This window comes from Haliaeetus albicilla, chromosome 17, assembly GCF_947461875.1.
Source record: "Haliaeetus albicilla chromosome 17, bHalAlb1.1, whole genome shotgun sequence".
Lineage (NCBI taxonomy): Eukaryota > Metazoa > Chordata > Aves > Accipitriformes > Accipitridae > Haliaeetus > Haliaeetus albicilla.
The window spans coordinates 28900435-28923511 of NC_091499.1; the positions used below are offsets into that span (position 1 = coordinate 28900435).

The 23077-nt window shown below is 43.6% G+C and overlaps 1 protein-coding gene across 1 annotated transcript in view; it reads left to right on the forward strand.

Annotated features, from left to right (window-relative positions):
• Window positions 1–6493: 6493 nt before the first annotated feature.
• The window catches only part of NKAIN2 (sodium/potassium transporting ATPase interacting 2), a 558604-nt gene continuing 542020 nt past the window's right edge, over window positions 6494–23077 (forward strand). Inside the window, exon 1 of the mRNA XM_069805165.1 lies at window positions 6494–6921. Coding sequence (XP_069661266.1) covers window positions 6868–6921 — 54 coding nt within the window. The 5' untranslated portion in view covers window positions 6494–6867. The remainder of the gene's footprint in view (window positions 6922–23077) is intronic.

Consider the following 23077-nt stretch of genomic DNA (forward strand, 5'->3'; position numbering starts at 1 on the left):
GTTTTTTTTCCTCCATTTCTAAGACTGTAATCGCACTTCTGGCACAGCTTCATCACACACCAAAATCTCCTTGTGTTTTTCAAACGTCAGGATTTTAGTTTCACTGGTAATCAGAATATTTGCTGAAAACAGAGCCCATTTATTTCACAATTAAAAGACATTAAAATATTTTGTTATCTAGACTATATTAAATAAAAACTTAATAAATAGAAATTAGATTTGACAGTGGCTTATGGAAAAGGCAACTTTCAAGCACATCAATAGTAGAATGCTTAAAAATATATTCTTAATGGAAACGCATCCATGATTCCATGACAACAAAGCAAATAACAGAAAAAAACAATGGTCACAAAGAATAGTTTGACCTCCACATTGGCCAATTTTAAAAGGGGAAGGAAATTCCAATGCTAGGAAAGTGATTTCTCCCTTGTGTTACCTTGCCCTAGGCAAAAGGAGAACACAGTTATTTTCCAGATGAGGCATATAAGAAGCAGAATGTTTAAGCGACTTGCTAAAGGTTACACAAGTTTATAGGAGACAGATAACAGAAATCTACTATGGGTATGTCCAAAGCACCTAACATATGAAGTGTTTCTAACCTCTGTGCTCAGGTCTACTGAAACGTAGGATCAATAATATTCATTTACCTATACAATGTTTTAATATCCGCAAGTGAGAAAGCATCGACTAAAAAGAAAGTAGTGATAGCATTATTAGACTTCTTTTTCCCCAGAAAGGCACAGAAAATTATGGTGTTAGTTAAGAAAAACATTGTACAAATTATGTCCACCGAGAGCGGCGGTAAGCCTCCAGGATGACAATTCTGTTAACCCTGCCCCAGTGTGAAGCAATCCAACACAGCGAGACGTCCCTCCTCCCCGCCGATTCCTCCTTCTTCCCATTCACCCGCAGACGGTGGAGCGGTCTGAGAATCGCCAGAGCCGTCGCATCCTCGCTGTCTCCCCAGCCTGGGTGGAGAACAAACTCAGCAGCAAGGACGCAGTGACAGCACTTGGCTGCTATCGTTCTGTGGCCCCAGAGCAGGTTTTTGCCACTTGTGTTGTGCTGCAGTTGGTGGCCCAGGAAGGTCAAAGAGGCTCTTGGGCACTGCTCGGCTGAGCTCTGCTCATACCCAACAGGAGCCCTGGGCTGCATCCCACTGCAGGAGGTCAGTGGAGCACCTGGCTGCAGCACCCCTCAAAATAGGTGCAGCGTTCAGCCTCACGTATAATTCACTATTATTTTTTACTAGCATTTGTAATGGCAGGTATGTGATGGCTACATAGTCTACAAAGTCAGTGTATGACAGCGTGCCAGGGACACATCATTCTCTTCTTCAATCTAACAGCTTGCTGAGCTTCCCCATCCTATTCCCTTCACATTTTGAAAACTGGCTTGTCCTTTGCCCACGCACAAGAAGTTAGAATGCTACTGCTGCTACTTCAGCCGCTCATTAGCTATAATAAAATGCCCGGAAAATTCCCTTACTGGTTAGCATCGCTAGGTAGAAATGATACATCACATTATTTACAAAATCCAGTCACTCAGGATCACTCGAGAAACTGAATACATTAAACGAATGGATTGTTCTTATTACTTTTATGACTTATATCTCATCTAAGTTATGGATATTGTTGAATAAGGAAGGTAAATCTTATTCTTCACACCAGTTCCAGTGAGTCAATATGTCTGTGCAGAGGGGAAAGGGAGCCTGTTTTTCTCTCCAGTAGCCAGAATGCGTGACACAGCCTCAGATCTCCAGCGTAGGTTGGTAGGAATAAGGGGTTTTCCAAATAGGAGCCAAGCACTTTGTCGTCTTTGCAGCAGCTGGGATGTATCACTAGGCTTCCCATTTCCATCCTTCATTTCATTCATGAAATGATGCCCCTCCTAATTTGCCTCACCCTCTGGCTAGTTGTTGTCTGATGACTTTTACGAGTCTTAAATTCATGCCTGAAAGGGATAATACTGGTCTTCTCGTTCGGTTAAAACAAAGACTTGCTTAGAAAATGCACACATTTAAACCCACCTTAATGTCTCAAATATCATTATTTTCAGCAGAAACTGCTTCTTAGTTAAATGGCTTTCAGGCATCAGACTATTATATGACAGATGATTTTGTCACTATGCAAAATGTGAAACCTGTAATCAACTTGTTATGGCATTTCACAAAAGTATGTGACAGTAAAATAAGTAAACTGTCATTTGGGCAATCAAGTCTTGAAATCCTGCAGGAGGAAAAAAAAGTACCTGACACTCAATCTTCGTGGTAGGGACGAGGTTCAAAAAATAATTTAATACTGCTACAGTCTTACAGATTTGAATAGAATTCTTACTGCACTGTGCTTAAGCCTGCAATAATTTTGTATTATGTTTTAATCATGTATTTTCCCCCCTAATTGATTTTTTCCCCAGATAATGTATACGCACGTCACACAGCAAGGTCTGCTCTGTTAACAAGGTGTTGGTTAAATTGAAACAGTATTTTCCCTTTACTATTGATGACAACATCATCAATCCCCAAGCGTTCTCAGACCGGTTGGATATGAGAACGGATACAGTAGGCAGGAGCCCACGCCGATTTACCAGCGCCTGCGACAGCCTGGGCAGGCGGGGTGCTGGCGGTGGGACGGGCAAGCTCCTACACGGCTGGAATGCTCGGGGTGACGCGCTGGCTTTAACAGATTTCACATCAAAGTTTTATTAAAGGAAACGGATATACAAGCTCTACGGTTCCCGAGCCGCTTGTGGCCCTTCATGCCGGTTCATCTGGCCTGCGGCTCGTTCTCCGAAGTCCTTGTTCTCCCCGGGGGCTGCAGATTTGATGGAGCGGGCTGGCAGCTGCAGCCCTCCCCGGGCTCCCCTCTCCCCCAGGCGCTCCCCCAGGCTCGGGGAAGGAACAGGCTAGGGACAGGCTTACAGCCGATTAGTAAGCCCTGTCACACCATAGGGATGGCACTGCGGGGGACACAGGCTTTTGCCGTTATGCCATCGAAAGGCACGTTCCCCGCTCCCCTCGACAGAGCAGACACTGTGGGTGTACAGGCACTAGCAGCGAGGTCTTGTAACTGGGACTGTAAAATGAATCTGTAGCCTCCTGTTTCCAGTCATTCGTGACGGTCACAAATTTTGGAACCGATCTCTTCCCAGAGATGAGTTATAGAATTAAGAATAAAATTACACTTGATTATGAGAAGAGGGAAGGGAAACAGGGAGACCTATTTTTACCTTTTCTTTTTTTCCCCTTTGTGGCTTCTTTACGGTTACAAACCAAGTGGTGAAACCACTGGAATCTGCAAGTTAATATTTTGCATGGAATAACCTTCGGTGAAGTGCACTGCACAGCCTGGCTTTGCAGAAAATTGGTTTTGTTTTGACAAAGTTATGAACATTTGGAAATTACTCACTGAGCACACACAACAGGCTTTTTGTTAAGTCTAACTGGGAAGCTACAAAACAATATTACTGTATGTACACAGCTGATCTCGCCGCACACCGAAGCTGTGGGGCCCCGAGAACAGGCTTAGACTGGCCTGGGAAAGGCCCTGAGCATTTGACCTCACGAGAGCTGAATCCTGTGGCTCACCTCGAGCGCTCAGTGAGCAGTCCAGTAAGGATTCAGGGGCCGTGCTTTACTCATCCTTCCCCGCCTGCTCTACGGAGTCATACCATAACTCTTTTTCCCTCCCAATATATATAATTTGTAGCTTCTCTGATTGCACAGAGCAAGCAAAGGCAAGCCCGCAGCAAGCCTAACTGTGGCGACTCTGTTGGCTTATGGGGAGGAGGAATCTTCTTTGACACCTCAATGGTGGGTTACGGCTGGAGACTCTTGCAGACAACCTAAACGTCACTATTGTCAACAAGCTTAACGGAGATGGAGGAATACTCAGCTTTTGGGAAGGTTCGTGCTTGGAAAGGTAGAAAGACTGGAACAGCAGCAGAGGGAAACAGCACCAGAGGCAGCACCAGAGCTCAGACAAAGGTCAGGGAACAGAGCAGTTCGCACAACTGACTTCTTCGACTTCCTCTGCCGAGGCTTTATTCTGCTCCTAAGAGGGCCCTTACCAAGCAGCTCTGGCCAAAAGCAGAGACAGGACAAAATGCCGTCCGTACCTGTACATCTGCTGTTGTAGGACAGAGCAAAGAAAGGCTACCCAACCCCTGCTGAAAAACAGGGCACAGACAGCCCAGAGAAGCCCAAAGGAAGGAGAGGTTGAAAGGATAGGAGTGACATGGAGAAAGGTAAGCCCTAGACCAGGGGGAACTGGAGGAGAGTGGAAGAGAGAGACACAATTACTTTGAAGCTCAGGAGTAGGCAAAGAAGTGGAGGCTCTTACTAAAAAGCAAAGCTATAGGAGAAGGTGCTGAGAAAAGAAAAGGATCAGGGAGCTCTGGGAAGCTGTAGGAGTCTGCGGAGATCATCCTTTTGGACTGTGTCACTACTGCCCACATTTTCCTTAGGAAACCTCCCACTGTAATAAACAACCAGATCAGTTACGGACACACAGAGAGCACTAGCGTTAGCTTCCTCTTAAGAGTCTAAATGAATACAAGTCACCCCTTCTCCTGTTAGCTTCCCAGCTCCCAGTCTCAGATAATCAGATACACCGATATTGCCACTTCGCCAGTTTTACGCAGAGACAATCGCTGTGGGTAAATAAAAAGTGTTTTCCATTGGTTTTTCTGACCACCTCAGCGCCTCATTCAGGCAGGATTCACTATACTAGAAGAGATCAGTACACAAACGCTAACATGCCTGGGATGAGACAGGAGTAATTACACAGCAACCGCAGAGTCTACTGCTACATCTTGTCTAGCTCAAATCTAAAGTTCAAACAACCATAATACCAGCTAATACCTGCACACCAATGTCACTCCTGCAAAATGCACGAATGGCATGCTGAAGAAGTCAAGAAAGACTATTTGAGTCCAGAGGTACCTGAGCTATTCTCTGCCACTTGCTGGACATCTGTGCTCTCCGAGCCTCAGCAGCTCCACGGCTTTATTTGTTCTCAGATACAGCTCTCACTAGCTGTTGCCTCCTTAGGTCCTAGAGCGAATGTGTTCGCTGTGTTTGGTACTCTGCATGACCAGCGATTTGACAGGTCAATGCTGTTTCCGATCGCACAGAAGCTGACAATCAGAAGGATGTCCTTACAGAGTAGAGGACAACCAGTGTCACCTTTGTGTGCATTTTGCTCCCCCGAGGAGCGCTCGTTACGTTACAAGGCATTTTAGGAATCATAACCGTCCATTTGACAGCCTGCCAACTATTTTGACAGACCCGCTCGGAAAGTGAGAGACAAACTACATGGGGTTCTAAGCTTCCTGAGAGTGTCCAGTTTCACAGAATGTTTGTGCTGCAAACAAACATCCACGTGTGCTCAGAAAACCTAGCGGCGCTCCTCCAGCTCATAATTGTCACTGCTAAAACTGCCTCTGTCAACGGGCGGCTCAGCAAAAAAGTGACCTGGTATGAACGCAATGTCAAGACTGCTGCCGATGACACAGCAAGGAAAAGCCTTTGGAGGCGGATTGACACAGCAGAACTTGACATACCGTTTCCCACCTACTTTATGTATTCCCCATGCCTTTGATAGCAGAGAAAGGCTGGACCGCGCCACTAAGTGCAAACGTTCCTCGTCATGATGGTGAGCAGAACCAGCCCCCTGAAACCAATTAGTATTTTTCTCCAAATTTCCCTGCTCTTCTTCTTTTCCAGCCCTCGCCCTGCAGCTCCGGATCCCTCCCGGTCCTCCACGTCAGCCTCCTCCTCTCTCCTCTGCTTTGCCTGGGAGGGACACGGCTGCGGACCGGAGGCCAGGCCGGAGCCCCGGGGCTCTCCGGGAGCTCTCCCCGGTGCCGACCGTAAAACGGCGGCAGCAGCCTCGGCGAAGGCAGAACCGCCCGGGGCCGCTTTTCCCCAAATTGCACCGCCGACCGCGGCCCGGCAGGCGGCAGCAGCGAGCTCCACCGCGGGGCGGGGGGGTGGCTGCGCTTCTCCGCTCCGCGGACCGCGCTCTGCTGTCCCCGTCCCCCCCCCCCCAGCGCTGCCCTGCCGGGACAGCGGACCCTGCCGAGCCCCCCCCCCCCCCCCAGCGGAGGGGCTGTGAGCCGCGGCGGGCTCGGTGCGGTGCGGGGGAACCCCGGCGGAGCGGTGTCCCGCCGAGACAAAAGGCACCCGCGGGAGGGTGAAGCCGCCCCCCGCCTCGCCCCTCACAGACAATAAGCGGCGGCCGGGGAGCCCCCTGAGGAGAAGACGGGGGGGTTCCACTGCCGGGGCTGGCTGGGAGGAAGAGGAGGAGGAGGAAGGAAGGAGGGTGGGGGAGCGGCTGTGCCGTGGGCAGGAGGGAAGCCGCTCTCCGAGCGTGAACTGAGCTCAGCACCGCCGCCTGCCTCGCCTCGCCTCCCCGTCCCTCCCGCCTCGCCTCCCCGTCCCTCCCTCCTCCCCTCCCCGCCTTCCTTCCCCCCCCCCCCCCCCCCGCCGCAGCCGGCTGCGAGCCCGGCCGCTTTGCGAGCGGAGTTGAAAGGGGAGGGGGGGCAAACTTTGCAGCCCAGATGCCTCTGGGGCTGCTGGGCAGAGCGCGGCTGCTCCTGCAGGCACCTGCCGCCGCCCTTCCCCCGGCTGTGCCGCCCTCCGCGGGGGCGGACGGCCCCGCCGTCTCCGCCGGGCGCCGAGCGCTGCGGCCGCGGCTAGGGGCGGGCGAGTGAAGCGGGCGGGCGAACGAACGGGCGAACGAACGGGCGCGCCCCCATGCGGGTCCCGGGCTGGGGAGCGCCGGCAGGCGGGAGGCGGGCGGCGGCCGGGCGGTGTTCTCCTCCTGCCGCCGCCTGAGGGGACGGCGGAGCGGGACGCCGGGAGCCATGGGCTATTGCAGCGGCCGGTGCACGCTGGTGGCGGTGTGCGGCGCGCAGCTGGTGAGTGGCGGCGGAGCCGGGGGGGGGTGCGTGTGTGTGTGGAAATACCGCGCGTGTGTGTGGAAATGCCGCGGAAATACCGCGCGCGTGTGTGGAAATAACGGGTGTGTGAGTGGAAGCGTGTGTGGAAATGTGCGTGTGTGAGGAGAAAAAGGCGGGAGGGGGCGGCGGGGCGGGTCCCCCGCTGCCCGCAGAGTGTGTGTGTGGGATGGGGGGGGGGTGTAGCGCCCGCGGTTTGGGCTCGGAGGAAGGGGGTTTGGGGAAGGGCGTGAGGGAAACGGGGGCTGCGTTACAGGTAGTTTGGCGGCGGGTTGGCCGGGGAAGGCTGCGGGTGGGCGCACGGCGGAGTTGAAGAAAGTCGGGCGGCGGCGGTCCCGAGCGTGGGCTTAAGTTGGTCGCCGTTTTTTTCCCTGGCAGGCCGGTGGCCTTCGGTGAAGGAGGGACGCGGGCCGTGTCGGGGGGGGGGATGCGTGGCCCGCAGTTTGCCGTACAGGTGTGCGTGGGTGAAGTTGTGATGCTGGAGCTCTTCTGCAGCTGTGTTACCTTTTGGGGTTGTGTTTTTGTTGGTTTTTTTTTTTTCTTTCAGACTTATCGGCCCGTGTACGTTAACAGTGTATCATTACGTTGTTACGGAACTAAAACAATTATATATTTATACCTCTCTTGAGAGGAGACATGTGGCAGCACTTGTAAGCTCGGCTACCAGGGAAAGTAGAGCCGAGTTTAAAAAGTAGGCACCGAGATACAATAACAAAGAAACCGCCTAAAAATAGACCTGCTTAGCAAGACGGTTAGCCTGTGCAATGGTATTGTGGCACCTCAAAAGTGTCTGGGCTTAAAGTTAAGAAACTAAAGAAATGTCCCTTCCTGTAATATATACGTGGCTGATTTTATTGTTACCAAATCAGATGTCTGAGGTATAGAATTCCTACGGATGTGGAGATATGCAGCTAGAGACCTATCAATGGCCTGTGCCCCGTTTCTTATTTTCATTAGACCAAGTGTTCGTGTGCTGGCAGAACAGGTGCTGGAAGCACCTTTGTTAAGCAGTTAACCTTATAGCAGGGAAGGAAAGAATTCATGTTTCTCCATCCCTCTACCTCTTACTGAATAGTTTTGCTGAGAAAGTGTGAGTCGGTATCAATAGCAACCAGCATTGTTGCCAATTCCTCTCTTGCAGACAGGTACTAAGAGAACTACAGCAGAAAAACCCCAGTAGATTTCAGGGACCAAAATCAGTAGAACAGTACGTAGGAAAAGGAAGATGTGTTAGCAGATCAGAAATTCAAAATGCCCATGGTCTTTCTATCGGTTGTAATCAACCCTTAATCCTTTTGTGTTCCGGAAAACATTTCATTTGTATATGCTGTTCTCCACCTAAGTTATCTGATTCTTTGTAGCTGGATGTATCTTATTAGATGTGATTTATTCATGCACTCTGTCTAAAAAAAGAATCTTGAATAGAAGTAGTGAATCTTGAGTGGAATGGTAGGAATGTAACCTTTTCCAGCAATTTGGAAACATAAAATTAATCACTGAAGTTCTTCAGATCCATTTAACTTTCAGAGGCATACTTTTCATTTTTTTTTGCTGCAATGGGAACAAAAAATGGCTTACATTTTATCTTTTACAGATAAAAGGTTGTGGGGTTTTGTGTGTTGTTTGGTGTGGGTTTTTTTTTTTTTTTTTTTAATGCATTCAACAGCCAGGAGGTTATGATGACTGTGGAATGTGCTAAGATGTTATACTATGATTGTTTTCAAAGTCTGTGAAGGAAAACATATTTGCTAACTCATGGTGACAAGAATACATGCAAAACTCACAGTAAAAATATCAACAGAAATGCCCCTTAGGAATGTATCAGCAGGTGGATGAGCAGGTAAGCTAATGTAGAATTGTAGTGTTACTGTAAGCTTTCTAAAAGTGGTTGTAAACTACAGGGTCAAATAGATATAGTTTTAAAAAAGTAAATACTGTATTTTGGAGTAGCTTAAGTGAGCTTTTAACATTTTCAGAAACTGAAAGCAAACTTGAAAATTTTTACTGAGCAAGAAAAGGATGCACTAGCAGCAGCGCAAGCCTCTTATTAACGCTTGGCCTAGGTAATGACATTTAGATAGGTTCAAAGCAGGAATAATCATTTACGTGAGAAAAAGGAATCGGGAATGGAGAGAATGATGCGCTTTATTAAAATCACTTGTCACATTCCTTCACACGCCATGTACCATCAGATGGGACCAGGTCACGAGTTTTAAATCAAGGGGACTTCACTCTCCTAAGCAGGCCTATGGGTGATTGATCAGTTGTCACTACTTTTCAGGTAAAGGCTACTTAAAGGAGCAAATGTTGTCAAGATTCATCCTAGAATTAGCAGTCACGTTACCACAGATCCAAATCAAAAACAAAGGATGAAGTTATCCGGCCTGAGGAGATGGGCGTGGGAAACATTTCTGCAATGAGAACCATACTTTAAAAAAAATTGCATAAAACTTTTAATGTGAAGATTATTTATTACTGATACCTGGGTTCCAGTTTTAAAACGGTCATGTTTGAAGTAGAAAATAGACTTTTGCTTGAGGAAAAAGAGTTTGTATAAAGAAAGGTTTCTATCATTTTTTTAATGAAAATATTTTCTTCCATCTCTGCAGAGCGAGGGAGTGGTGATCTAATTGGTCTTTGTAGGCACTGTACAATAAATAATATTGAGGACCGCTGCAGTTCATTAGAGAAGCTGTTGCATATTGTGCATATATAAATGATGTAGATGTCGCAAATGGACAGAAAAAGGTGGGGTTTTTTCAAATACCGGTGCGGGAGTAGAGCTACATCAACTTGAGAGACTCTGCACAAGCAGAATTATTTTCATAAATGCATTTTAAATGCTTATAGCTAAGGCAACATACTGTACCATCAGATTATCAGAAAGCTCAAGGAATGTTTCTGCTCTCAAGGGCATGCTGATCATTGCTCCCCTGCTTATTAACATACATATACCTTCCTGTTTGTGCTCTCATTTGTACTATGGAAAACAACCTTTGACAGCTCATTTTCCTCTGCATTTGTAGCCAATGAGAAGAATTAACAGCAAGTAAGAGCTAATTTTGCTGATGTTGGGAACAAGGCATTGCCTTCTGTATACAAAGCTAATTATCTCAAAATATCTTTTCATTTTTTTTAGATGCTAATTTTGGTCTCTGGCGTCCATTGTCCTTCTGAAGAGAACCCCGGGCATTAGGGGCCCTGGTGGTTTTCGTTGTATGTCAACTATCCTGGTTGCATTGAAAGAATTCTCTGTTATTGTGTTTTGTCCTTTAAACCTCTTTATTTTTGGGTGTCTCCTTTTCTATTAATAGCTTACATCAGTAACACTAATATCTTGTTGCTCAGTCTTTTTAATAGCAAGAGCAGCAAAGGTGAAACTGCCAAGATTATTGTGCTTTCTAGAAGGTTTCAAGAGTCCCATGGAAACGAGTTTGAAACTTTTTACGTGTCCACCATCGCTGCTTGGGAAAACTTGGAGCAGTGGCAAAACAGTAAAAAGTTCTGCATGTTTTCAACTTAGCAGCTCTCTTCCTAAGTGCAGTGATGAGAAAGGACAACACTTCATAAGAAACGTTAAGTCTCTAGAAATCATTGGCTTATTGTCTCTATCCATCAGACAAAGATTGCCACATTCCTAAGGCTAATTAGATGACAGATAATTCAGCCTTTGCACTGCCTTCCCTCTGTTTCCATCTGAATTTACTGAAATCATTCTCTTTGTATATTTTGCCTGTTCTTTTTCTCCTTTTTTTTTTTTTTTTGAAGTAAATTGTAATGCAGTTCAGATATTCCAGCTAAGTGTTGAAAACTATAAAATTTGTAAACAAGCTGTGTATATCCCAAAGCTCGGTTACTGATTCTGGGGCATTCGGTCTCATGCTCTAAAGAAGCATGTATTATAATGGGCACAAACTCTCCAATTTCTGAAAATCTTTCACGGGCACCAATGTATAATGTTTGCAGTCTCTCCTTTTCCTCACTAACATCTTGCCATTCAGGGCATAAGCACACCGACACACAGCCCAGTTGTATCTCTTTCCGAACTCTTCCAGTTACAAGTCTGGCCCAAGCCACTGTCCGAATGTGTCGTTGTGGCCAAGCAGAATGGCAAAAGCACCCCCATTTGGTTGCTTTTGCTAACATAGGTCCAATCTTCATCTTTGCTTTGAGCTAGTGAAGAAAATTATTGAAACGCTAACAGCTTGTATGGAAATGTCCTTGTTTGGTGCTTTTCCACAAATGACTAATGCGAATTAAGAGAAAATTCACATACTTTATTTCAAGAACTGCATCAGCTGAGGTAACTTCTATACTTACCTGTGATACCAATGTCCATAAACACATATTTAGTTATGTTGTTGCACCTGAAGACATATACTAGATCTGTGGCAGCTAAAGTGGTGGAACCACTCAAACCCAGGAAATGAATTACATACAAACTGGGAAGTAATACAGTAGACTGTATGTCTTCTGTGACTTCTTCTGACGTCACAGGAGATGCCTGTAATCTATATTGCACACATGAGATAAGACTGAAGAGCGTCCTGTTCTCTTCCGATTCTCACATGCATTATAAAATGACGGTATGTGTAAGTACGGAGAACAGACCTTGGTTCTTAGAGAAAAAATTGTCTGCCTTAGCGATCAGTTCTGTAAAGTTTTGGTTTGCCTTTTCTAAACATGAGCAGCAGCATTCTTATGCTCGTTCAGACACTTTAGGAATGGTGATCGTGGCAGGTTGTAGTCTATATCACAAATCTGCCTACTGGGTTTAGCACAGTTTAATACCATGAATATCCTTGCTTGGGGAAAAACTCGTGTTTTAACAGTTTGCAGGTTGAATTGTCTCTGGACCTTTAGGGAGTGAGGTTTGCCAGATTAGACCTGGGGTCCCTCTGAGAGCAAAGCGAATGCATCCGCACCAGATACTCCCTTGGATTAGCTACTCTGCAGTTTTATGTAATAAGGAACGTCTTTTTGCTCGTATAGGCTTTAAACCATACATATCATCAGGGTACTTTCCAATAGCACACCAAACCACCTAATTAGTGTATGTAGTATGTTTATTTTTTTCATTTTTGCTATAGGGGAGCGGTAAGGAAATTTTTGGTGTTTGCTTTTAATTGCTGGGTTTTGGGGAGGGTTATTTTTTCTTTTTGCATGTGTGTTTTAATTGTGTTTCATTGTCACTGTTGTCAATGGTTTTCAATAGCAGCTTTAGGAGAGAAGTATCTGCAATGGAAAATTCTGATGACATGCACATGTTCCTACATTTTCTGCTAGCAAAAGGGGAATTAAAGTTGTGGGCTTTCCACATGGCATAGAAAGTAATGTTGTTGCTGGTCTTAGCCTGTGGATCTGTAGGTTTATCAATCTAGAAGGAGAGTAGAAAGAATTGGTTCCTATGTTTTGGATAGTACTTAAATATAAGTACTGCCTTTGAAATTGTGACTATGTCAACAACTTGTGTCTGTGTCTTCTCTAAAGTTCTGCTTCTTGCTTTGTTTCGATTTGATAGGGAAGAAAGTCTTAGTTTCATTGTATCTGAAACCATTGTGGTCCTACTGGCAATGAAAACGAACCAGTCCTGTGAATAGCAGACTTTCAGCAGATGTATGTTTGAAAGCTATTGTATAACACTGAGGAGTAGATTTTGAGGCGCTGTTGGGAATATATAAAACAAGGACTTGATCATGAATTCAGAGAGCTAAGATCTTTTGTTGCTATGAAAGAAATATGTAGCAACCTTTCCAGGTTTAAGTGAGACCTTGGTAGAAAAGTAAACACTCTTTTTCTATTCTGTTTTTGAGATAAAATGCTGGGGATTCATTAAAAAAATGGGGTTTTTTTGTGATAACTTGAGGTCAAAAATAGCGATGCATACAAAAAATGGATGTGAGAGGTAACGGTCCATTATGTCATTTAATTTTAGTGGATTGATGTTCACTATGAATGGTACAGTATTAATTTTCATAGAATTGTGAATGAATAATAATTGTGAATAACCAATCATGCACTTCAAGAAAAGCAGAGTATGTTGTTTTAAGTTACAGGGGTAAAAGATTTCAGACCGGCTGAATAGCAGGTTTAATTCACTGCATTTTGAAGCTGAACTTCTTTAGAGTTCAGTGAGCAGACTCAACATTCAGATACTGTGATGATGGGTAGGAAGGGAAGGTTTAAATAGATTGAGAGGAGTTGAATATACTACCTGAATATAGGGACCTAGAATACCTAGTGAAGTTACTCTTCTTGTATAGCCAGCCGTAAGGCAAATCTTTGACAGCAGGAATTAATTTCGTATTGACAGAGATTTGAGCTAGCACCTTGAATGATGAGCAGCAGGTTGTGGGTTTGTTGGTTGGTTTTTTTTTTTTTTTTTTACTTTTTCTGTTTCTTTACAAAAAGCACTAAGTAAGCATTTTTAAAAGACACTGAAAACTCTCTGTAGTCAGTCTGTAGTCAGTGGAGAGAAATCTCTCATTCTGTAGTCAACAGAAAGGAACAGGCTCCATTGCAGAATGGTTCAAAGCAGAAATAAAATGTTTTGAGTTGGTAGTGACTTTAGTGTCCCAGGCTGAGCTGTGGGAACGTATACAATGCAAGTGCAGCAGATAAGGTTTGTAAACAGGTACTTGGTGACTTGTTCCAGGAAAGAATCTAAATCCATTTGAGGTCTTCTCAATGTCCTGGTGCATCCAGTGATGAGGGTCTCAACATCTAGTTTCTGTTAGCATGAAGTTTTGAGAAACTTCCCTGAGCTTAGGGACTGGAGACGTTCAGGCAGTGTCTGCTCTGGAGGCTGCTGTCAGTGCCCGGTCAACTACCTGGGTGTCCCCATACACTCCAGACAACCTTTTTGGTACCATGGTTCCACTGAACTCAAGAGATTATCCGAGGTGTGCAATGCCAAAAGAGACAGCTATGTCCAATGACATTTTGTAAGAAACGGTGTGTCAGAAATCTTGAATTTCTGCAGGACTTTTCCTTATAGTTCTGAATTTAAGTGACATTTAGCGGAGAATAACAGTAGTAAGTCTTTTCATATTTCGGTGGGGGCAAGAGTATTGATGGTCTGACTAACTCAGAATAATCTCTCTAGGCTCCTCTGCAGTCAGAAGAGGGACTCCTTCTGGGGGCGGGTGAGAGCGCCTGGTTGTTTCTTGCCCTAAACTGCCCTTTAGAGTTGTGTCTTAAGTAAAGCAGTCCTTCAGCTTAAGGAGGCTGTTTGGGGGGGGGGCAGGGAGAGAAGAAATCACAGACCCATTGTACACTGTGTTGCCATCCACAGTACTTGTTACTTACATTTTTCCTCCCTCTTGCATTTTCACTAGTCATTTGACTGAGGACTTTTTGAATTTAAGGATGACTGTGATCTCCAGATTGCAAAATACTGTTTTGGAAAGGTATTTGTCTCTTCGTTGACTGCAGAAGGAAACTAAGGAGCTGGTTTCACCAGAGCAATGTCAGCTTTTTTGCATACGTCCCTTAAGATCCCCTAAAAAAATTAAAATGGTAAAATCAACAGGATAAAACCAATTTATGCTTGCTTTGGTTTTTAGGTGATTTTCTGTGGCTTCCAGTAGGAGTGAGGAAGACAGGGAGCACTGTAAGTAATGTGTGATCTTACAAAGTATGCTGAAAACACAGTAATTTTAAAGCATCAGATAGTTTGTTGTCATCCAGATTAATCTTCATTTATTTTTTTATTATGGTGAGTGAAAGAGAGGGGCTGTTGAGTGCTACCTGCCTTGTAAAGTAGAAGGGACACAATAGTTGAAATGACATTTTCTTGCCCCTGTGGCAAATAAACATTTCACAGTTTGTTATTTTATCCCCTCTCCCCAGATGTATGTGTACCAGCTGAATGGCATCTGAGAATTGTTTCAGCATTTTATCATTCTATAACCCTCTGATAGAAATGACATTTAGAAGAAAAATTACTGATTTCTGTCTCCACTAAAAAGTAAACATGCATAGCTAATAGTTCTATTCACCACAGATCATACTTATGCATTTTTAATAAAAACTTGATTTTAATTCATACATAACTTATGAGAAATGTTTATCAGTTTAGGGCTCTGCTGATTCCCACTCAGATGTTTACATATATCCGGATACCTTGAAAATGTCTTTCATTTGAGGCTCAGATTTACCTTTTATACACAAACTTGCTTCTCTGCTGCCTACGTAATGATGTAGTGTATATAAGAAATGCTGATTATCGTACTGATTGCTAAAATCAGTAAAAGTACCATTTATATGACATAAATGAACCTCAGATTTTTCTATGCTGTTTGAAGTAATAGCTTTCTAACATCGGGGTTTGGGATGTTTTTCCCAATCCCAATCCCCCCCCCCCCCCCCTCGGTTAGGATGTTAGGCTGCACCTCTAGTGGCAAGTCACCAGTTATGTGAATGGGAATAGGAACAGTCTATTGTATCTATATTCGTACCATAACAGACTGTTTTCCTCACCCTTCTTTTCTCATGAAGGAATTCTCATTAGCAGAGTTTTGTACTGAAGGCAGCATATGAGGTTAATTCTATTATTTCCCAGAGGCATGTCGAAATGATGATGCCTGTCATGTTTACATGTCACGTCACCTTTCAGAAGGCAAAAATACAGGACCGTTTTCCGATGGTGGGAGAGAGATGCATGCTACCTCATTTAAGCATGTAATGAATAGGCTCTGAACCACCTTCAGGAGGTGGCTGCCTCTTTCCATTGACTACATAGGGATCTTTGAGTTGCTGCCCCGTTGGGAATGAAACTCCAGCCTCTCTTCTGCATGCACCTTTCTTTACTTCATTATGTAGTTACGCCTGCTGATCTTTGATAGGATCTTTGTACTAAAGGAGAGAGGATAGGCTGTGAAACTCTCTTCTTTAGGATTTAGGCAGAATGTACAGGAGGGTGCATAACATTTCTTCTGGATGGATGGAAGTTGTGCTAGAGGCCTAGAACAAGGGTCAGAGGGCTGTCCCTGTTCACCTTGAATAACATTTACTGTCTGAGCAAGCCTGCCGTAGTGAATGAAATTGGTCTGCGTGAACAAGGTAGCGTTAAGATATAGAGAGTCTTGAATCTAGGGTATTGACTCATATTTGTGTAAGAAAGCTTAACTGTCTTAGGAAATGATGTAATTCCTTTCCAGGTGACTCACACCATGGGTCAATTTACTAATTAAAAATTCCTTTAAACTTCTTCATAGATGGACTACTAATTGGCCCTTAACAAGTATATTCTCCTTGTTTGAAGATAAAAAGCTTTTGTGAGGAAAGGAAGATAGATGCTACGATGTCTCTTTAGAACAATGCATGGATCTTTGAAAAGCCATTCTTCAATAATTAAGCAAATTGTGAAGTTTGCAAATTTTTGCCCTGACCAACAATGGCCCAGCATTTTTCATTATTCTCTGGTCACAGTCTCTGTGGCAGGCTGTTCTATTACAGAGCACAGAAACAAAAGGAGAAAAAAGCCCCTTGTGTGTCATTGCTGCCTTCACAAAGCCACAAATACATTAAACTCAAGATACTGTTCATTGTGCACTTGAGCCACCAGTGACAAAGGTGCTGTGAGTACCACTGAATATCAGGCAGTCATATGTCATGACATCACTGCTCAAATTGGCAGAGCAAATGACAGTAAAACAAATGAAAACATTAGCAGCTAAAGGAATGTGAAAGAATGAGAGGCTTGTCTGAAGAAAAGAATGGAAAATATAGATGTTATTTTTGCCATTAGCTATAAAGTTGATTTTCCCTTTTTTCTTTCTTTTTTTTTTTTTTTAACTTTAAGTTCGTGGCCACACCCACCTGATGCCCTTGAGGCCAGTTAGCTTTTATTTTCTTTGACACTAGTAGCAGTCACAGGCAGTGACAGCAGCTGGTAACAAGCCAGATGATGGCACTGGTAGTGTTAACATAAGACATGGGCTTCAGCGTATCCTGAAAACAGAGTTCATTGTCTTGGATTTTATCAGACTGGCTTTCCTGAGTGTGGAGCTGGCAGTAAATTTGGTACTTGCAGAGGGAAAACTACAACAAACTGGGGCTGGATTCAGTGATATAACTAGTAATGCCTGTTTCTGGTCCTGGCAACCTCTCAGAATATTTACAGGGGCTGCTGCCTGGTACAATCTTTTTTTTTTTTTTCTTTCTTTCTTTGTTTTAAATGAACACTATCACCTGGCGGTAGGGTCGTAATGGCAGGTACAGAAGAAAGTTGTTGGCCTCAACCGCTGGAAGACATGGTGCCTGTTCTGCGTCGTGCTAAACTGTGCTTTTTTCAGATGCATAATAAAAGTTATTTATGGACACCAATAAAGTGGTATCTGTTGTATAATATCACAGATAGGCATAAGGACAATAACAAAAGGCAGCTGGTTTAGTAAGCTCTATTTGCTGCAGAAATGTGCTGTTCTTTGCGAATTGAAATAAAAAAAGTGGGGGGAGAATGTTGTGGGTTTTTTCTGTTTCCTGGCATTTGCAGTCATTCTTGCTTTGCAGTGTGCTTATAAGGACAATTATGTGGGTCCCATGTCAGTATTATATTTGTCACGAGTAGCGCCTTATTAGAGGACAGCTGCTTCTCTCTGCCCAGCACGTATACGTAACTACCACTGACAATAATAGAAGTTATGAGTGTAGCTCTCCTCTGCGTTACAGCAATGGGATATGCTGGAGCTCTCGTGGTTTCAGTTAATTAATGCAGGTATAAAACCAGGAACGAAGCAGTGATGAATCTGGGAGTATTCACATGCATGTTCAGAGTGCAATGCCTGTAAGGAGGCTTTGAACTTCCAGCAATTGTTACTTGGCTCATGTAAGAGGTGAGTAAGAAAGGTATTGTCCAAATGCACAACATCTGAGTGTCTCAGATCATGCCAAGTGCCTTCACTAGAAGGCCAGATATTCAGGTCCCTGTCAACCTAGAGCAGCCACAAGAAAGATTGGTGTGCAGAGGATATTACCAAGTTGTAAGTGTTTTATGGTAATTCCTCAGTCTCTCTCTAGTTCCATCACAATTAAAAAAGGGGTGACCAGCAAGATTTCTCCAAAGCTCCTTAGATGCTGTAGTGGTGCTTTGGCTGCTGCTGCTTCGGCTGCTGTTGCTTCTACTGAGAACTGGACAGATTTGGAACAAAGAAGAATATAGAAGTGGCACAGTGCCATCATAATGCTGTTAAGAGCTAATGTAAACTCAGCCAGAGAAAACCATTTGCAATGAACAGCACGCTTTGGTGGCCATGCCAAACCCAAGAACATATTCTCAAGAACCACCTCTTGGCATTTTAGCTATTGTAGCGAGTTGTGTTTGTACATCCTTAAGCACTTGCTTCTGTCAGCTTGGATCTGCACAGTGGGCAGTTCAGACTGGCTTAGGGAATGTAAGCCCATGCCTCTATGTTCATGTTGGTTTCTATTTTGTTGCTGGGTTTTGTTTGCTTTTCAAAATTTGAGTAAATCAGAAGTTCTGCAGTATTTCATAGAATTGTAGAATAGTTTGGGTTGGAAGGGACCTTTCAAGGTCATCTAGTCCAACACCCCTGTCATGAGCAGGGACATCTTCAACTAGATCAGGTTGCTCAGAGCCCCGTCCAACCTGACCTTGAGTGTTTCCAGGAATGGGGCATCTACCACCTCTCTGGGCAACCTGGGCCAGTGTTTCACCACCCTCATGGTAAAACATTTCTTCCTTCTATCTAGTCTAAATCTACCCTATTTTAGCTTAAAACTGTTACTGCTTGTCCTATCGCATTTGGGTGACTAATTGGATTTCTGGGTGAGCACAAGCCCTGACTTTTTTTGGAAGGTGAAAACTATTAGTCTTAAAACTGCAGCTTCTATTCCAGACAGTTTCCCTACTAATTTAAGACAAGACAGTTATACAGAGCTACCGTGATGAATGGCTTGAACAGTTAATATTTGACATTTGATTTTATGATTATACCATTTAAAAATAGCTGGCTTTTGACACATTGCTTATATGTTTTTATATGAATTAGAAAACCTAGATTTATAGTAAGTTCCCTGTTACCTTTCGGTTTGAGGTCTCTGCGGAATGACTGCACTGAAGATCCTAGCTGCTCTGATGTTTGGTGCAAGTATTGACACATTCGATAAAGACGGCTCAGGGAGGTGGGCAAACATTCATTTGCCCTCACAGGTGGACTGGTCTAGTGATTGAGAGAGAACTGGGGAATAGCAACACAGTCAGTGGTAAAGTTAAAAAAAAAAAAAGTTATTAATTATCTGAGGTATATTAAATTTCTCTGAAAGCGAAAACTGGTGATACAAGCAAGTGCCAGAAGAATACTTTAGAACAGCCCTCTCTGAGGCAGTTTGAAAGATATGGCTGTCAGAACCGGAATATGTGGAGATGCAAACCTTGTATTTTAACCTCTTCAGATTTCCAGAGAACTTGATTCTAATCTCTGCACCCTAGGCCCAGCTGCGTAAGTTAGGACAAGATTTTGTCCGCTCTCACAGAGCAACAACTCCCTGTGTTGGTAGTGCCCAGCTGTGGCTTGTTTTGGTGGAGACTGACGAGCGCATACTCGATGTCCTCGGTGTAAGCTCTGAATGGTGGCAGCCAGGGAGCCGAGCCGTGTTGGCACCATCCTTACCCCAGCACAGCGACGGCCACTGAGTTGGCCACATTCTTTCAGTGTTTAATGATTTCACCGTGAATTGCATCAATTTCCCACCCATATAATCCAGCAGGAGGGTGGAGGAGAAGGTTTGTGCTCAGGCAGAGACCTGAGACTCTGGCACTGGGTTGTCTCTGATCATCCTTAGTGGAGCCTCGTAGGTTAGAGTTTTTACACCATTTACTTTGAAGATATGAAATTTGTTGAGGGGAGTGTGCTGAGGCATGTGTGCTGAGGGAAGGGATGCGTAATCTTCCAGGAGCGTTTCCATGTAAAGCGGCAACTTCTGTTTGTGAAGAAAGTGTCTTGATGAATGATGTGGTCCCTGCCAATTCTGTCTTCCTAATCACGCACACCTTTCCTAGAGCAGTGTGGGTTTGTGCTGCCTTTTATGTAAGGTTCAACCTAGACCCAAATGATCAGTGTGCGATGGTGGGTAACTATTCATTTCTACTAAAAGTATTGTGCTTTACATCATAGCCATCCTAGAACTTGTATAAGGTCAGTATGCTAACGGAGCCACCTGAATCCCTTTAGAACATCAAATTTGATAGAGATAAAATGTGCTTAGTGAATATTTTTTAAAAGGTCAAAAAGTAAAGATGATTTATTTACTTAAATTGAAATTCAGCAGGTCTTAGGTTAAGGTGAGGGACAAAGAAAATAAATCTCTAGAATTATGTTATACTTGACAGAATATTGATCAATAGTTGTCTCAGCAGGAGCTGATGGTGAGCTGAAAAGTAGTTTTAGAAATTTACGTAAATATTTGTGATTGGCACTTCTTTTTGTTACAGTACTCTGCCTAGATTTTCACTCCATGCTTTGCCTCCACACTATTGTTCAAGGAATATTAGACCATCCTCATTTTTGGTTAAAAATAGGTTAGAAAATGCCGTCTTTCGGTTAATGTTCCTACAATGTAGGAAAATAAACACTTACTTTGACATTATTAGCTTACTAATTTAATGAAGAAGAATGTTTTACACCATGGCAGCATTACTGGATACCCAGGTCTACAGCAAAGTAAAGCTGAAAAATAGATACCCCCACAGTTCTCCCCTGCCCTCTCCACACACACACGTGCACCTGGACACGCACACACTCTGCCATATCCAGATTTGTTAAATCATAGCATCTCCTTACGGATCTGCACAATACACCAAGAAAAAACAAACAAAAAAGGGGCTATTTCTTCAGGCTTGCTTATGTAATAAGATGGATATAATTGTAAACAGGAAAGCTGTAAAATAGAGTTAATAAAATTCATCCTTATAAGGACTATTTACACTCATAATGATGACTGAGTCTCTGCTTTTCAAGAGCTGACAGGCACTAATGGAGTACGCGAGAGTGGTTTTCTTTCATACCCTCTTTTTGTCACTGCTCATATCTTTTCACTACTCGGGTCCTACTTGTATTACTTCCTTGAAATGTCTTGGTAGCAAGAAAAGGTAGATAGAGCCACTGCTTAGTTGATATTTGTTGTATTAGCTTGCCTTCTGCTGCTGCTATGAGGAGTATTGCTTATGTAGCTATAAACTAGGCTATATAAGCAGCAAGAATTGCCTACTAAGTAGCTATTAATAAACATGAAATATTTCTGGATGGAATAACTCTTTCTGTTTCTTTCACATGTCATTAAGGCTTCATGAATCTTCGTGGTTGCAGTTAGTCAGTGATCTGTTTGGTGACAAGGCAATGTCTAGCCAAACAAATCTACCCACATTTCACTGGACTACCATCTTTATTCCCATAGGTAATGGTGGTTAAAAATGCGAGGCAACATCAGTATAGTTGCAGCAAAATGGGAGAAAAAGAGGCAGAGAGAGTCCCCCAAAATACTGCGCATCTTGGGGAAATGCATCTTTAGTAAAGAAAATCCATTGAAAGTAAGTGAATGGAATGACAGTAAGGCTTATTAAATTCAAGAAGTGCGGTTAGGAAAATAAGAACTGGTCTCTGATGTAGTAACAGAACCACCATGAGATGCGGGGATGAAGGAATGGGGAGAAGAGATGGAGGGAAGAGAAAGAAAATACATCGCAGATGGGACTGATTTTGAATTTTGGGAATTTAATTTCACAAGAGTGTCTTTCCCCTACATCAACCTTTTTTTATACTGCTCTGAAATCCAAAAGGTCAAAATGAATAACAATTTTTCAGGGATTCATGGTTCAGATGAGATAAAGGGGTTGAAGGAAGCATGCCAATTTGAAACTTTTATTTGATATTGTCGTGATTTAACCCCAGCCAGCAACTAAGCACCACGCAGCTGCTCACTCACTGCCCCCACCCCAGTGGGACAGGGGAGAAAATTGGGAAAAGAAATAAAACTCGTGGGTTGAGATAAGAACGGTTTAATAGAATATAAAAAGAAGAAACTAATAATGATAATGAAAACACTAATAAAGTTACAGCAGGAATGATAAAAGGATTGGAATATACAAACGATGCGCAGTGCAGTTGCTTACCACCTGCCAATCGACGCCCAGTTAGTCCCCGAGTGGTGATCCCCCCACTTCTCCCAGTTTATATACTGGGCATGATGTCTCATGGTACGGAATACCCTATTGGCCACTTTGGGTCACCTGTCCCGGCTGTGTCCCATCCCAACTTCTTGTGCCCCTCCAGCTTTCTCGCTGGCTGGGCATGAGAAGCTGAAAAATCCTTGGCTTTAGTCTAAACACTACTTAGCAACAACTGAAAACGTCAGTGTTATCAACATTCTTCTCATACTGAACTCAAAACATAGCACTGTACCAGCTACCAGGAAGACAATTAACTCTATCCCAGCTGAAACCAAGAGAGATATATGTATACATATAGGGGAAATGTATGTGTGTTTATCTAACAGGAAAAAAATGGGTATGTCTCAGTGATGTGTAAAGATGTCATATTTGACATCAAAATTTGTATTTAGAGCAGTGATGTGTCAGGTACTGCAGGTGTACTGCAGTGCATACATGATGACACTCAATATATCATAGAATTGAAGACTTTCAAAGAAAAACTCACATACCTCTACATTTTGAGTTGGAAAACTGGTCATCTTGGGGGAAGGATTAGTAGATGTAGCTTAGGCACAGGCAGAGTCTTAAACAATAAGTTGAATAAAGAGTACGTCTAAGCAATGGATTACATATCCGTTTTCAGCTCAGTGTTGCAACAAAGGAGACAGCAGCTTAAGCAAATATGCCTGAATGAAGTCATAGCTCTGAATGTCTGTGCTGTGAGTTTTTAAAATAGAATCCTGTTGAATTGAAGAGAGTCATCTTCTCCTACGCTGCATGGGTGGTACTCAAGACTTTAGGAGAATGGATGATAAATCTGATACTAATGGAAGTATATGAGAAAGAGATATGAATTTATCTTGATGCCTGTGTCACAGGTGAATTTGTCTTCAGCAGACCTATAAGCTGAATAAATGATAAATGTTTCATATTTATGTCATTGAA